A 17,866-nucleotide genomic window follows, 5' to 3' on the forward strand; every position below is an offset into this window, starting at 1 on the left:
TGGGATTCTGCTTTATTACCTTTTTATTACCTTTTCAGGAGCACGAAGGAATAGCCAGTGGACCCAGAAGGCACAGGTCTGGTCCACACATTTCCAAGACTCAACAGGGCTCCGCATATGTCCTTGGGAAGTTGGAGACATGGGCCACTGTGACCTTACTATGAACCGAATCGTGTCTCCAGACCTAAACACTCCAAAGTCCTTTAACAGGAGTGTCACATTCCAACTCATAGAAAGCCAGAGGAAAAATTCTCTGGAACCCATTTCTACCCTCTAATAAGAAAACTACAGCATGTTGCCTTCAGCTTCTTTCTAAATGCTTTCATTTCCACAGCCCTGACCTCCACAAGTGCAAGAAGCCTATTAGGACTGTGTCTGAAACTCGGTAACCTAGTGTTTTAAATGTACCAAGGGAGGGTCCCATTTAAATTTTTTCTTTTGTTTTTTTCTTTTTTTTTTGGTAGGAGGTAGGTTTCCGTTTACAAGGAACTTTATTGGTTTCCTCAAAAGAAAATGAGCATCTGGGAAACGTTTAAGCAAAGTAATGATGGCATATTATGCAACTAAAGAAAATCATACTTTCAAAGCCTTTAATGGCAAGGAAAAGGGCTCATAAGTTATAACATTGGAAACAAAATAACACAAAACTAAACAGGAAGGGGAGACCTAAGTAGAACACCCTTCAAATTTTGCCCCCACCAAAACATACACACACATATTTAGTCCTTGATGTTAGCACTTTAGACTTTTTTTCTAAGAGAGGGGAAGGGAGAGTGAGAGAGAGAGAAACATCGATGTAAGAGAGAAACATGATCAACTGCCCCTGCACACCCCCCGACTGGGGCCAGGGACTGAACCTGCAACCTAACTTTTTGGTTTTTTTGGTAAGAGGAAGCTTATTTAGAAAGTCACAAAGGTAGAAGATGTGAGCTGCACAAGAACTAGGCTCAGGAAACAAGGCAGGGAGGCAAAAGAAGGGCCCTTGAAACTTAGGAGAAAGAAAGCAAAGTACACTTAAAAAAAAAAAAGATTCCAGAGGGCGTGCTCTAAGAAACTTAGGTTCTCTGTCTTGAGGGTTTTAAAGGTGGGGATTTTAGAGGAGTTCTCAGGGATGATCTCAATAGCATATTCATCAGCTTTTCCAAGTGTGTGCTTTCAGGGTCATGGTCTCCACTGACTGGCACCAGGGCAGGGGGTCATTATCCAATGCAGCTGGTCCTGATGTCAGCCATGGCTTCACTTTTCTGGTTTTGTTGCTTTTCTGGGCCTGGAGCTGAAACCCAACTGAGGCCTAGATGTTATCTCTAGGGGTTAATGGTTAAGGGAGTGGTCATGCAACAGCCAGTATGGGGGTTGCAAGAGGCCACTCTTTGGCCCCTCGGTCCTCCTCCAAGGGGGCTCTATCGCATGACTAGAGACATGCCAGGGGAGGAAAGGTCAGGGAAAGGGTCCCAACCGCATGACCAGCGATATGAAAGGTCAGGGAGTCTAAACCACAGGCTGGGGGAGGAAAGGTTACCCTGAGGCAAGGTCCTTGTCTTCCTAGCTTTGCCTGTTGCTAGGCACCCAGGGCTTTCTGCCCAGGTGACCTTCTGTACCTGGACCATCCTTGCTCTGCTCAAGTGTACCACATTCCCCCTCTCAAGGGTTTTGGCTCTTTTGAATAACCACTCTTACATGCATTGTACCAATAGTCAGAACTGACTTAGTATGCCAAAGTGTGACTTTCATATATCAGTTAATAAACAGCCATTGAGCTATTTTCACAGTGTGAGCTACTCACCAGCAAGCAAGGCCATCTTGTCTGTATGGTAGTTTGTATAAACATTTGATTAAAATTTTATTGCCTTTTAAAAGCTCTAATATCATTTTATAAAAATGAATAGGAAATAAAAGTACTGTTGCAACTAATGACAGAAAGTATATTCTCAAACTTAATACCATGGAGACCATAGGAAAAATCTTAAGCCTGACAAAAACCATATCTCACTGGCTTCAATTGACCAGGTAAGTGGCTATTCCATTGTGAGAGGGGGAAAAAATTTAAAAGTTACACAAAATGACAGAACTACATGATCAAAGATCAATTCTAAAAAGGAAAATATAACAGGATTTCCTATCATTTTTATCTTTCAGAGAGAGAATCTACCTTATAACAGGTATTTTATTACTGAATTTGTGAACATTCAGCTTTGGAGTATTTTCACAGGCAGGGAATTGTTACGCATGTGCCTTCATTTCCCTTGAAGGAAATACATTCAAATGTTAACAGTAGTTATCTCTGGGCAGTAGAACTACTGGTTACTTTTATTTTCTACTTTATACTTGTCTGTATTTTCCAAATTATCTAGTAAATATGAACAACATCTTTACATATAAAATAACAATGTTTAAAAAATTGTCACCAGTGATCTTTGCTATCTCTTCTGGATGTTTATGATTCAAGGCTCCTACTGTGTTCTCTCTGCATAGTATACCAGCCTTCCGGGGACACAACAGAGCACCCGGACACCCACCTGAGTGCAACAAGTTGGCGCACTGCTTCTGACTCTCCTCCAGACTTCTTGACAATCTGTTAATGATCTCGGTCTTTTCTAACTTGGTTGCTTCTTGATTCCTCTCCAGTTGTTTCACCTTATCTTTCAAATGACAGCAAAGGTCTTCCTAAATAGAAAAAGTGTTCAAGAAGTCATTTTCACGATCAGTTGTTAAATATTAAACTAACAATTATCATACATAATTGGATTTTAAGTCAAGGAGTAAAATCATCACAGGACAACATCACCTGTCCCACAAGGGTCAGCGCTGGAGCCTGGGAGTCGGGCGGACCAAGTCACGTGACCTTGGTGAGTCACCCACTTCTCAGTCTGCCTTTTCTTTTGTAATTACACTAATAAAGGTTGAATTCCACGGTTTCTAAAGTCCGTTTCCGCTCTTCATTCACAAGACACTGCTGTCCTAAAACCAGATTGTGCTCACGCCAAAGGAAAGGTATTACACTCCTATTTGCACTCTAGACTGTCAGTTAAGTGTGTGTACACATATTCAGGGGGACCTCTCTGACTCTGAGCCGTGGGGTTTATCTCCCAGGACACCAAGGATACAGGTAAACACACGGAGACTCACTCCACTCGGAGCACCCAAAAGCTCACTCTATTCTGAGCAGCCAAAATAATCTCTCCCCCTCTGAACCTCTTTTAAACTTAACCTGTTTTCCTTTTCACCTTTTACATGTCTTATTTCTCTTAATAGTCTCTTCTCAGGTGCCTATGCAGTGTCTTACACATAGTGTGTGCTGTGAGGGAAAAAAACACGCACAAAAATAAATGACAAAGAAAAACAAACAGGATAAATGTGTGTGTGCACATGTGCGTAACTGTATGGGGATATATAGAAAACAGAGAGCATGTATGTAATGTGTTCAAGTTTCTTCAAAAAGAAAATGTGTTTGGGAGTAGTAAGTCACAGGAGCGCCAAGCCCAAGGAGAAGGAAGCATCACCTCTCATTCAAAAGCAGCTTCACAGGCTGCATTCCAGGCCAAAGGAGCACGAGGGAGGCAGAGGAGTAAATTAAGGTAATTGTTCAAGGTTTCCTGAAAAAGGCTGAAGAAATAAATAGAAAGAGGAATATCAAGAAAGGGCCTTGAAGCAGAAAGAAGGTATCTAGGGCCTGATCCATAGGATAACCTAAAGCCCAATAGAGCCTCAAGGATGCCAACCCCAAGCACACCTCATAAGGACACTGAGAGTATCCATAAGCAGAGGAAAGGGACTCTGAAGCCTCCTGTTTTAGCTTAAAAATTCATGTGAATTTTGTATTCTATTTCATAATGTAGCATGTTTGCTTTAAATTTTTTCTACCAAACTTGTGAGCAATATGAAGCTCCAGGAAACTTGTCCATGTTTACTCAACACTGCAGACCTCCTGGCACTGCCGCTGAGTCCCAGGCCAGCTTGAGAAGCGTGGCTCTGAAGCACCAGAGTAACTCGGCGAACACAGTGAGTGGGCTAATGTTAATGGCAGTGAGCAAGAGGGGTCGGGAGACAACTAACACTTATGTGCTGGGGAGGTCATAAGAGATTTTACAAGAGACTGCAAACTGGTTTTTTTAAAAGGTTGATATGAAAAACACCGTAAACAAAAGGCAGGCCATGGCAATAATTTGGCTACATGCATCAGTCAATTACACCGTGCTGATTCCTGTTGACAAGTTCAAGAAAACAGATTATACTCATAAAACTACAATTTTAACACCAAAAATAAATAAAACAAAATGGATGGTTCCATCTTTTCCATGATTAGCTTGAGTGAGAGAACACTCAGTTCAAGACAAAGACAGACATCTTTTAAGACTGAACGAGACAAGTATGCTCATAAAAAGAATAATAGCTGAATCCATGGAAGCAAGTAAAATTGAACCAATTTCTAGGGCACAGAAAAGTGAGGATTACACCACAGAGGTCTATGAGAGCCCCTTAGCCAATAGAATGTGTTTAAAGTTGAGCTTTTAAATATAACGTTAAAGGAAAGATAGGAAATAGATCAGGTGAAGGTCATGACATAGAAACCAAAGTCCATGCCGTCACTGAAAGCTAAAGATTTTAAGACCAGAATGAAAAACGGTTTTATAGCATCAAGGAGATGGCGCTCTTCCCATGACACTTCTACGAATGGGAGGCATACAGGCAGTTTAGAGAGAAAACCAGAGATCTTAGAACTTGGCACTTCTACGAATTAGAGACAGAAGGCAGTTTAGAGGACAGAGTCTCGGAGACAGTCTGCTGTTAGAGTTCTGTCCCTGAAGGAACACTACGAGCTCCAAGCAGCTCATCTGTTCTCATCTTCCCTGTCACACTGAAGAGCCTGAGAGAAACTCAGCCAAAGTAAAAAGAACTGTTACGATATGCTGTGAATGTGTACAGTCCCTCTGACCCTGAAAAGCTGGTGGCTGAAGGAAAATACTAAATTAATAATATAATTTCACAAGCCATATATTTTTCAAAATGTACTAGTTACATAAACATTGGGGGTTAAAAACCAGCTGTATCATGGATTGCTAAATTAGGCAGTACCTGTGTTGAATTTTGTCTTTCAAAATGTAATTAAATATACAAGCCTGTTTACATCATGATGTTTAGCTGTTGTTCAATAAAGGTTTGCCGAACAGATGAAATAATATAATTAGTCTACAACCACAGTCCTTTCCCGCCAAGAATGTGCTTTTCAGAAAGCAGTGATTTTCAACCTTCTGCAAGGGAGAAAATCTGAAGAAGCTCACGGGTTTTCTAAAAAAAACTGCATATACTCACACCCCAAAGAAACTCATCCCCACAGTTTCAGAGGACTCATCAGTCCCCTGTAGCCTAGCCATGGCTGCCTTGGAAGAGGCCAGGGTAAGGATCTTTCTAACCAGAAACACTTACTGCATTGAACATCTAGTCTGTTAACACTGTGTTCGTCAAATACATAGTCCACGAGTACACAGTTATGTGTAACTACATGAGGGCCACTCAGAACCTAGACATTGGCAAACGTACCCAAGTTCAACTACTGAATTACCCAGTTACTTGTACCTTGCTACTACTTTCCAAGACTTATTTTACTTTTCTTTGTAATCTGCTAAATAAAGTGTAGTGGGAATATGTTTACACGAAAGGAAAATAATTTACACCTCCCCCTTTAATAACTTTTATAAAGAAAAGAAGGGTAAGGGGTAAAATGGGGTAAGCATGTATGGCTACTGGTTATGTAAGAAAATCTAAATCAACTCTCTCTGTGTAGAACACACTCATGCGTTTTTCTGATTACAGGCAGGCATCTCCCTAGCTCCTGGTTGCTTTTTACAGCACCTCTAGGATCAGGAATGTCAATTTCTATTCTGAAATTATGGATTGACCTCTCATTAAAAGTACTACTGAAGCAACTGAGATCAAATGGAAAGCACAAAAGGGACACCATAAGAAACACTCCCAGGAAGAAAAAATGTTAAGCACTTTGGAATCAGCACTTTGCAAAGTAGTTGTGCAATTACACGCAGAGGCCTACATCAGTGCTATGCTCTGTTTAAAAAAAAAAAAAAAAATGGTCACAGAACGTAACTGTGGTAAAAAAAACCCTTGATCAACACCTTTAATGTATGGTTCAGGGGTCTGAAGCCCAGTCAGCACAGAGCAAAGACTGAGAATACAGAATGGACTGGGCTCAGGCGTTGAACCCACCAGGACTTCCTCCCAGCCCTCTCTGTAACTGTGTCTAAGTCAGCAGAGACCCGAGAGACCCTCAAGTAACCCAGGATGGAAAGCCACCAGATTCCACTCCTCTCGTCATCCAAGGAGGACGATTCTCCCAGTCTAACTAACTTTAATGCTATTATCCACACACAGCCAAAGTTAATAAAACTATATCTCAAATTCCATTTGTTTAAATACTATATAAAGTACATTTGCAATAATTTGGCATAGCCATTGTCTTTCCCCACTCCTAGATATACTCCACACTGATCAAATGCACAATAATTTTCTATATAAAAGGAATAAAAACATACTTAGGAAAATAAATCTAATAAAAACTCATATAAGTACACCTAAAAATAAAATAAAATGGTATACAAACAATTATTATTGCCAATAGTGCATCTTACATAGCTCTACCTAAATAATGGAAAACTTTAGAGTCAACTATATAAATAAGAAATAAGAACCCAAATCAGGATGAATTTTAAGTGTAGTGGTATTTTCTGTACGCTCACATCTTATTTTTCTTCTTCTCTTCCTTTGGGTTAAATTAATTCTGAAACTGCATTAAGAAAAATGCACTCTGAAGTTTTGTTCACTGAAATGATTACCTGGCGCTTTAGAGCCCAGGCAGACCCACCACCTGACTCACCATCAGCTTACAGCATTTTATTTCCTTTGGGGCAAAAGCAATGAAAACTGTGAAATATGCTCGAGTTTCAAATCTCAATAATTTTAGATCAGACTACCTCCCCTATTTTATTATGCTATTCTCAAAATGAACTCGTCTCTCAAGAACCATTTCTACACAGTCTTAGTGATGGGTTTCTTACCAAACTCTGGGAGGCCCAAGAAAAGCTTCCTAGTGGTTAAGCTCCCAGGACAACCTCTCAAGTTCATGCCATCTCCCTCCCTTCAGTCTGGATTTATTCTAGGACAATATGCACAATATGTATAAGTACTCTAAGTAAAGGACTAGTCCTGTGAGAATCCACCCCACAAGAGGAAGGGTTTCCAAAATTATGTCTGATTCAGGGTGCAGTCATAGATAAAAATCTTTGCCTTTCAAGTTTTACTTACAATTGAAAATCTATTACAACATCCAAAACTTCTATATGAAGAACCACAAAATGTCCGTTACAAGACAGAACCAGATTTGCTTACTGATAATCATTGCTCATTTGAAATCATCCCAACCTGTTCCTGAAGAGCAGTCACCGTAGCGTCCAATTTGTTTTGCAAGGACACCACCTGCCCCTCGTACTTGTTGGTGAGCCCCACAACCACACTCTCATGCTGCTCCCGGGCGCGCTGAAGGGATTCGGAGTGATGGAGGTCCACCAGCTGCTGCTTCAGGCTTTCCAGAGCCATTTCCATTGTCCTGGACTTCTTAATCATCTAGCAAATATACACAGGACAGCCACGGTTACGCTTCTTACTCTGTGCTCTCTTTACGAACTTTGACTCAAAAATCCGGTGTTCCCTCCATGGCCATGTGGCCCTGCGGCCCCCACATGCAATGGACTGATGGGCTGCAACTGGGAATACTAAGACAGCTGAATGCTGGACTGGACACTGCTCCAACATGGAGCGAAAACTCTGGGCAATGGCTTTAATTCTAGCCCTACTGAAGCCACAGCTACACTTCTTCTATGATAGGACAGAGGGAAATGGGACCTTAGAAACTCAGGGGTGTGATTCCAGAGAAATAATACTTTCTACAATATCTCATCTTTCCATGGGGGCCTCCGGAAATTCTTATCCCAGTGGCACCCCAAGAAACCCACTTCCCCAGTAACTGCTGAGGACAAGGAGATCTCCCCACTGCTAACACCACAGAGCCTCCAAAAAGCAACACAGCCCTATTCATACCTTAACTTCAGCCCAGTGAGACCCTGGGCTAAAGTTACACTTCTTTAGTGTAAAGTGTCAGACTTCTGACCTCTGGCTGTAAAATAATAATCTGTGTTGTTTTAAACCACTAAATTTGTGGTAATCTGTTATAGCAGCAATAGAAAACCAAAATACTTGGTGATTCTGTTAGTTTCTTTTATTTTATTCTTCTACTTATGCTACTTTATTTTTTATAAATGCAGTTTCTAACTCAGAAGATTACAGTTATAAGCTTTTACTACATAAAAGCAATTCAACTTTTCAATCTCATAAATTTATCAGTTTTCAAAATTTTTTAAATGCTAATAATCTACCGTGATATTGTGATTTCTAAGAAATATATATTTGGTCATACAAGTGACCAATATATTTGGTCTTCATCTGCAGTCTCTGACTCACAGCTCCTGAAACCCTAGGAACTTCCTAAGTGTTCAAAGTGATAAAAATGTGTCTTTTGTTATGTGATTGAGGCTGACTTCACCTAAGGATGAGGGCTGGTTGCCAATGGAGCCAACCATATGATTAGAGGGTTGGAACTTTCAGTTCCATCCCTTGACCTCGGGGGAGGGGAGAGGGGCTAGAGGCTGAATTAATCATTGGTGGCCAAAGATTTAACCAACCAGGCTGTGCAATGAAGCCTCCATAAAAACCAAAAGGACCAGTCTCGGAGAGCTTCTGGGTTGGTGAACACATGGAGATGCAGGGAGAGTGGAGCACTCAAGAGGGCATGGAAGCTCCACATCCTTTCCCCACACCCTGCTCCATGCATCTCTGCCATCTGGCTGTTCCTGAGTTACATCCTTTAATAAGGAGTGAGTCAAGGGAACCTCTCATTTATAGCCAGACAGTCAGAAGGATAGGTAACAACCTCAGATTACAACTGAAGTCGATGTAGACAGTGTCAGAACTGATGAACCCTTGGACACCTGGCTGGTGTCTGAGAATTGCTTGGTGTTGGTTTGAGGAAGAAAGCAGGGGAGACCCGGGAAAAGAAAACCCACGAGCAGGGCTTGCTAATCAAATAGCGGTATGCCGTGGAAAATTCTGTGCACCTATAAGTACATAAAACAACAGACAGACTTGAGTGTGGGGAGAGTAAGAGAAGAGATAGGCAAGGATCAGATGGCCATCTTGATGCCATACTTCATCCAACAGGTAAAGTAGGGTCACTGAAAAGCTTTGAGCACGGGAAAGACATAATCGGAACTGCATTTTAGAAAGCTTACCCAGATGGCCGTAAGAGAGAACCTGGAGAAGGGATAAAGAACAGAGACTAGTAAGAGACTTTCGCAATTGATGATAAAGTCCCAAATTAAGGACTTGTGAACAGAACAGAGGAGACTCAACAGAATGTAGTAGGTGAAGGGGAGCAGAGAAGCTGAGGCCTTGTCCAGATGTCTGGTGTGAAGATGACGGGGTGGGTGGGAGCATCCTTCCTCCAAGTAAGGGAAGGAATAGCCAGCTTATGGAGGAAGAAGGTATAAGCCTCAAAGTTCTATATTTAGTCTGACCATACCACAAGTTAAGTAACTACAGTTTCCAGTTATAAATGGTTAAGATAAAATATTTACCTGTTCTTCGTTGACTTTTAATGCTTGTATTTGGGTCTCCAGTGCTTTTATTTGTGCTTCAAGCTGTATCTCTCTTTCTTTCCCATTCTGAAAGAGTTTCTGTGACTCTCGAAGGCTGAGGGTCAAACCGTCCTTTTCATCTAGAACATTCAAAATGTTTATAGAAATAATATGTTATTACAAAGGGACCCCAATTGTCACAATCTCTATCGAATATCACATATAAACGTTGTTGCATTCAACTTGACTCGGACCATGAACTTTAGCTGACCTAGAGAAAATAAGTTCCAAAAAAAAATGTCTGAGTGACACCAAAAAAATTTAGAGAACCAGAGCCACGTGCTTCAAAAATCTGATTGTATCCCTTCAGGGACCCAAACATTTCCTAACAATGACTTCAGCTCTGTTCACTTGAGAAGCTGCACAGATGTGACAAACCCGTTAGTCAAAAAAGGAATCTGAGGACTAATTACTTTCTATACATACTTGCAATGAATGCTTAAACTCACCTAATCTTAAATTCTTCCCACATACTTTATATCATAGCCCACAAGTTCTTCTCTCAAAATAAATTTTATGGTCATTACAGAAAGACACCTTTCATCACCATCCACTAAGTCTGAAATGAGCTGGAGTGCAGTCACAAAATTATTCTGTAAGTGAAAGTGCAATGCTGACCAAAACTACAGAAGGCACGAAGAGTGAGCAATATAATGTGGCTCTGTATGTACTCTGCGCGCTCCCCCGCGTCTGCTCCATTTTCTCCCGGGCCCACTGAAAGGAGGCCCGGGTCACTAACTCTCCCTTGGATTAAAACAGTATGCTAATTTGTAGGCTCCGAAAATGTCTTGCAAACTAAGCACAAGTCTCTCTGGGAATTGTAATACTTCATCCAAGATAAACTAATCAACAACTTTTTAGGACAGGACGCTATCAGCAAAGTTAAATAATATTCATTTATTCTAACAGCCTAACCGAGAGGAGGAAAATGGAGACAATGAGGACCTCAAAATAGTATATTTTGCAGAAAAGTAATCCAAGGAAAGGTATCAAAAGTCCTGGGATTTGTTTCCTTCTGACTCACTCACTAAGACCCCTCTGACCAAGTACCTCAACTCCCTCAGCTTCATATTAGAAATGAGGTTCCTGGAAAGAAGACATAGCTCTAGCGCACCTCATAATTGACAGCGGTTGTCTTACCTTTGGTTATCAGAAGCTGGTGATTCAGGTACCTGACTTGACGCTCACTTTCATTTAACTTTTCAACTAAATTGTCTAGTTGTCTCTCTTTTGCTTTGTTAAGAACCTGAAGTTGAATAATCTGCATATTTTCTGGAGAGCCTGATTTGGAATGAAAGACAATTTATTAGATAAAAGCAAATGAAAATATAAATCCGTGGTCATTTACGGCAGTGTTTTTCAAACTGTGGATACAACTCATCAGCGTATCATGAAAACAATTCAGTGGACTGTGACTAGCATTTCTTAAAAAACCAAGAAAGAGTAAAATAGAACGTATCAGAGTGCATCATGTAGTACAAATGAATATTATTTTGTGGAACTTCTGTTTTAGACACACACTTATTTATATAGATAAATGTTGTAAGCCGCATCACAATGTACAAATGTATTTCTTACTGTGGTCTCTGCCAGGAAAGTCTGAAAAATTACTACTTAGAGTATAACCCCTCATCACTACCATTTTGGCTCATTAAAAATAAATATATACCAATGTGAATGAAAAAGGGGCTATGTGATAAACCTGACAAGCTCAGAGGAACACATGGCAGGCTTGACAAGCTCTGTGACCAAAGCAACCACACAGAATGATCTGGTCACAAATTCCCAACTGGGCCGGTCGCGGCAGGGAGCCACTACCCGACCCGGGGATACAGCATCAATAGCAAAGGTCAACCTTTACCTTAGGGGAGCCCTGTCCACTGTTCTTATGCATCTAGGGCAACATACCTTTGAATATCAGAGTAATTTTCTTTCCCTACCCCTCGAAGGCACAGCTGCAGGCACCGGAGCACAAGACCACAGAAGCCCGCATTGTTAGCTTGCTCCCCGCATGTCACCTCTCTGTGTGTAAATGTGAACTATCCTGTACCCACCAATGTATAAGTATGAGTTTCTCCATTTTGCTTCGAATCCAATCCTAGCGATTTTCCTGCTATGCTTTCTCCCACCCCCCTAATCTACCACCAACGGATTTCATGCACCTTCCTTAAATCTTCTCCTTTGACTCTAATGTGTAAAATAAGCTGCAAAACTGCCATTCTCCGGAGCATATGACAACCTATGCTCCCCAGCATAAGACATCAGTTTGGCTCAAATAAATTCGTAACAATTCTCTACAGGTTTGGATGTTTCTTACGTTGACACCAAGTACAGTGGAATAGAGTTCTATAATCTTGTATCTCATAAGATTGAAAAATAAGTGTATCAATTTCTATAAAACCATTTTTTTAAAAATATTCTAGATAGCCTTCTCAAAATATTTTATTATAAGCAGGAGTGGGGATTACATTGTATTCATATTTATGCTGGCACATACTGCTGAATTACTAAAGTAATGAATAGATTAATAAAGGATATTGAGGTCTTCTTTCATAAATGATTCAAGTCACAGGGGCCACTTAAAAATGAGTGGGCCACAGGGGCCACAGGGGGGGCGTGGGGAGAAAGTGATTCACAGGAGAAAGAAAATGCTTCAACCACAATGATAAAGATTCATTTTCTACTAGACCAGTGCCCCTGCAGGCTAGCAAGCAAAGCAGGCCTCTTTTTAAAAAGATAAATGGTTAAAACACAAAAACCTGAAGACTGAAAATTTTGTTACAAGTCAAACTCCTCTGGCCTTAGAAGAGAGCCAGCCCAGGGACAAACAGAGTGCACAAGCCACGCCTCTCCTCAAAGGCATTTTTTTAAACTGTTGCTAAGAGGCCGCAATCACCAAATCTGGCACTGCCACCAAGTTACTCAACTAGCTTCCAAATGTCAAATTTAGGCAAATGGGTAACTGACTTAAACAAAAAAATAACTCAACTTGACAAAATGCAGATTAGTAAAGTGACAAAAGGTTATATATGCAGAGTGACCTACTGAAGGCGGGAGCTAAGTCAACACCCAGACTCGGGCCATGTGCTGCTCGTTGGCAGCCGCACACCAGCTCCGCCCCGGCCCTGTCCACTCCCTCAGCTCTTCGCTCCACAGCAACTGATAAACAAAGAGGCCACCTGCCTATTTGCTTTGCCTCCACGAGGCCGGGAGTCTGTAGCCCGAGGGTGTGATGGAGGCGGAGGGGTGAGGTTAGAGGTGAGTCCAGTTTTCTCTGTGGCGTAGCCCAGGGCATCTAGATTATCCAATTGGACTCCCCCAGCACCCCCACCCCACTTCTTAAGTGTGAAACAAACAAAGAAAAAACTTGCTGTCGCACCCTAGAATCACTCTGGTTCTTCAACATGCACAATAATTACAAGCTATTTCACATGCCAGAGAGTAGACAGTGAAAGTTGGATGTATGAAAACACCAATTCAGGTCAGTCAGAGTACAAGTTTTGATTTTTGGATTTGAGTGTTTTATCTCCTTAAAATGCTCTTGTAGCTACTTTTCTCATTCTCATATTTATACACTTACCAAAAAAAAGTCACATGACTAAACCTGAGATTGGAATCCAGTTTAAATTCTGAACATAATGTAATTTATATCAGAGTTGTCTAATTATTACACTAAAACTCTAAATATCAAAAGGAAAATTAAGATGACAATGGCTGATTTACTAAATTACATTTCTATATATTGGAAAATCTAGGATTAAAGGGAAAACTATATTTCATTTTCCAAATTAGACTTCAGTTAGAAAAATATAAAGCTACTGGCAAGTCTTAACCAACTACAATGACTCAAATGTACAGTTGAGAAAATTTTACTTTAGTTTTCTATTATGGAAAATTTCAAATATATAAGGTAGAAAAAAAGAGTATAATGAATCTCATGAACTCATCACCCAGACTCAACAATTATGAACTCACAACCAGTCCTGCTTTATGTATATCCCCACCCAACATTACCCCCCAACTCTGTATTATTTGAAGTAAATCCTAGACTTCATATCAGTTTATTCATAAACACTTCAGGATGTATCTCCAACATTAAGGGTTCTTTCTAAAAACCAACCACAATTCAATTATCATACTTTAAAAAACAGTAATTCTTGAACATGCTTAAAGTATTTAAAATTCTCCAATCATGTTATTAAAAATACAAACAAAGTTGATACATACTTTCATTAGCTCCTAAAAATTGTTGTTGCAGGCCTTCAAACGTGTCACCTCCTGCTATCTCCTGGGTTGGTAAGTCGTTCTGAGCAGGAGGTTGGTAAGGTTTATATGTCACTGTATATGGTTCCAACACTTGACAACTGGGACCCTGTGATGTACCAAATTGCTATTAAAAGATGATAAATGAAACTGACAATTAGGATTTGGCCTTTCCTCAAAAATTATCTGACTCAGACATCTTAATTTTGTTACGGAACTTAATTGTGGTACAATTACAAAATTTATACATACATCTTTGCTTTAAAATAACATTGTTATTTAACACTACGGAAAGTCTGAAAAATATAATTTCTCACATCTTAATTGTACTTTTGAGCATTTAATGGGCGAAGTCCCCAAATAACACTCAAGAATTTCAATAAGATTGTATAGAAATTCTTCAGAATGATTTGCCCTGGCTGGGTGGTGGCTCAGGTGGTTGGAGCATCTTCCCATAAACCAAAAGGCTGCGAGTTCAATCCCAGTCGGGGCGCACGCGGGAGGGAACAGGTCGATGTCTCTCTCTCTCTCTCTCAGGAGGGAACAGGTTGAAAATGACCACCTTAAAAGAAAAGAAAAAGTTATCCTCTCATTGGGTGACACGGAATAGCTACTGGCAAAATGAGGCATTCATTGTCATTAAAAAAATCTAAGAAACAGCTAACTGTATCCTAAGGTCTTGCTTCATTAAACTCTGCCCGGCGGGGGAGGGGTGGGAGGCGGAGTGTTTCTTTCCTGTCATTCTGTCTACTGCCATAGCATCACAAAACAGATGCCAGCTTTGAAGTGTTTGACTTCAAATTTGTTATAAGTGTGGTGAACTGGAAAATCACAGCAACTAAACGATGTTGTCTACATAGATTTACTGCTTTAAAACTCTATCAAGATACCTGAACATAGCTTCTCACTGAAGCATAGTGAAGTGGTAGAAGCCAGAAGCAGCAGTAAATGAGGAAGGTTATTCTTTAACAAACTTAACTTTTAATGTGCAATTAGCTGTCTCCATAAAGCCTCTATTTTATAATTCTGACTTAAGATCATGATTTCATTGGATTATAAACAGGAAACAGCATGACTAATTCAGCATGAGCCTGAATAAATGTATTCTCAGAAATTTTTATAATTAAAGTAAATCTTACCGTTGCACTTACATACATTTCTTAAATGCACACATATAAGCAAATTCTTGAAAGTCAAGTTCTTACGATACCTGAAAATGATTCCTTTGAGGATCTGAAAATTTAATTACATTGTCTGGTTGGTTATTAAATTCCTGCTTCTGACCATTGGTAAATGGCCTGAAGTCTTCAGGAAGGTGATATAAATCAGTCTGTTCATATTTAGTCGGAGGACTATAGCCCCTTCCGCCTTCATCTCCACCTTCTTCGGGATGGTACCCAGGATGCTGGCCTTCAGTCTTACTTTGACTCTCTTCCCAGCCATTGCCAATTTTCTCTCCAATATATATATCCCGAATCTCATTATAGTCCTATTAGATAACAAGAGTAAGGCAGGAGTGCTAAGATCTAGTCCCACCCTCATCAAAATCATTATCACACCAGATACTCACATTTGCACCTTTAGGTTTAGGCAGCACCTGATGGTCATTCCAGTTCATCTCCAATGGCTCGGAAGCATGAGGTCTTGAGAAAAATCAACACTTTAGATTTAGAGCCTGTCATTTATTTGGACACAAATATCACAAAGAACCCTGAGATTTTTAACATGTTTTCCCTCCAACCTTCACCTACAAGTTTGAGAATTAGTCCACAATTTTATAACCACATGTATTATTACCTGCAGAGAATCAAAAGGCGGACGCTTACAGAATTGTAATACTCAAATGAAAGGGATTCTTTCCTTACCCTCCCTCTGCATCGTCCTCACTGCAGTCCAAATAGGGGAGCTCCGGGGAGGACAGGTCATCGTCCAGCATATCATGAGGCAGGTCTGTGAGGAGCTGCTGCAGCTGAGACAGGAAAGTCAGCGTCAATAGCACATGGACTTAAGAGACAAGGTGCCAAACCAAAGCTGCCTTGGAATGAGTAATCAGCTGTAGCAAAGAAGTTCCTAATTTCTACATTTAATAAATGTCTTCGATTCCACACCAATTATGTTCATCATTTCACTTGCCGAAAGGGGAATAGATAATTTCAGGATTTATATTAGAAGGCTTTATTTTTTTTCTACAAAGGTCTTGGATTTAAATACACATACATTACATTAGAATTTAAAAACTTCTTTCCCGCCCTGGGCAGTGCACCGTTGGTTGAGTGCCATCCCATGCAGCAAAAGGTGGTCACTGGTGCGATTCCCAGTCAGGGCACATACCTAGGTCTCAGGTTCCATCATCAGTAGGGGGCATGCAGGAGGCAGCCGACCGATGTTTCTCTCTCTCTCTTTCTCCCTCTCCTTCCCCCCTCTCAAAAATCAACACAAACATATTTTTTTAAAAGAGGCTAGATATATGAGATTTATTTAAAATAAATAAATAAATAAAAACTCCTTTCTGGAAACATAGCAAGTGGTATTAATGGCACAATCACTGTATTATGTTATCACAGAGTGGAGGTGAGTCTCAGAATCCTGTTCTACCAGAAACCACCCCTTGGGGACTTGATAACCAGACCTCCCCCAGGGAATCCGAACAGCCAGAACCGCTTTGGCCAGGTGGTGAGAACAGCAGAAGAAGCAGGTGGCCTAGGAGCCCTCAAAAGGTCTAGTAATGCGACAGAAACCTCTTGAGGAGTGACTCACTAGTGGACAGCCGTCTAATTCCAATGATGAGAAGATACACAATACTCAACTGTTGTAAAAGAGAGAGCTGTAAAATCCAGCTTTCCATAGTTAGAGCTCTCAAAATCATAACTGGAAAATTGACAATAAAAGCATGATTTCACTCGCCAACATTTTTTCTAGAAAACTCACAAAGTTAGCCTTCTGACTATAAAAACTAGAAATAGAATAAATTCACTCACGTTTCAAGATAAACTGTGATAAAGAGATGAATGGTCTAATTTATTGAATTTTAATATCAGTAAATGTTTTTCCTTAAATACCATTATGATATCAAATCCCAAAAGTAACTGTAACAGGTTAAAATATGTTACTAGATAGTCGGAAGACTGTTTAAAATGACTTCTCTTTCAAATTAGCACTGGTTAAATTAACAAGTTGACTGAGCCCCTCCACAGTACATAAATCAATCCCATAAAATTATGCAATGAGTGAATTTTAAAGATATTAAATAATCTGTGTAAAACCCTGGAGGAAGAAAATGAGGCACTTCTTAGTCTATGATAGATTTTTTCACCCCACGTTATCATTATAATAAAAACAAAATGTAGCTATAAAACATATCCATGTATTATATTTATAATAAAAAAACTTCCATAAACAAAACACATATGGCAAAAGTTAAATAAAAATCTTTTACGAAAGGTCTGAAAGGTATGCTCCAATTGTTAACTTAGTTTTGGTGAAGTCAAATTTGGGAATGGAAAATAGGTATGTGAGGTGGGAAGGGGGGATGCTTCCTCACTGCCTTATATATATTTCTAATATTCACTGGGTGATTTTTTAAAAAAAAACAAAAAACATTTTTCCTCAATCCACTTGGTTCTTCACAAATGAAACAAGAAAAAAATATTCTATTCAGTGAAAAGTTATCTCGACTCAAAATTTATTTGATACTAATATAAACAAGTCAGGCCCTGATTTATTGACCACCTGCTCATGTAGGGTAACTGAAAAATGATTTTGAGAGTTAGCCATATCAAAGTTGACCCAAAGATATAAAGAATAAGAAACACGAAAGGAACAACACTAGAAACAAAACAGAACAT

General features: G+C 40.0%; 1 protein-coding gene across 1 annotated transcript in view; it reads right to left on the reverse strand.

Moving 5' to 3' along the window:
• Positions 1 to 17,866, reverse strand: part of CEP152 (centrosomal protein 152) — a 78,968-nt gene that overhangs the window by 50,720 nt on the left and 10,382 nt on the right. Inside the window, exons 3-10 of the mRNA XM_081147125.1 lie at positions 15,887 to 15,990; positions 15,592 to 15,664; positions 15,232 to 15,510; positions 13,986 to 14,148; positions 10,899 to 11,039; positions 9,699 to 9,838; positions 7,432 to 7,632; positions 2,517 to 2,664 (exon numbers count right to left, since the gene is read on the reverse strand). Coding sequence (XP_081003251.1) covers positions 2,517 to 2,664; positions 7,432 to 7,632; positions 9,699 to 9,838; positions 10,899 to 11,039; positions 13,986 to 14,148; positions 15,232 to 15,510; positions 15,592 to 15,664; positions 15,887 to 15,990 — 1,249 coding nt within the window. The remainder of the gene's footprint in view (positions 1 to 2,516; positions 2,665 to 7,431; positions 7,633 to 9,698; positions 9,839 to 10,898; positions 11,040 to 13,985; positions 14,149 to 15,231; positions 15,511 to 15,591; positions 15,665 to 15,886; positions 15,991 to 17,866) is intronic.

Source organism: Miniopterus schreibersii (genome assembly GCF_964146895.1).
Source record: "Miniopterus schreibersii genome assembly, chromosome: 1".
In the NCBI taxonomy this organism is placed as follows: Eukaryota; Metazoa; Chordata; class Mammalia; order Chiroptera; family Miniopteridae; genus Miniopterus; species Miniopterus schreibersii.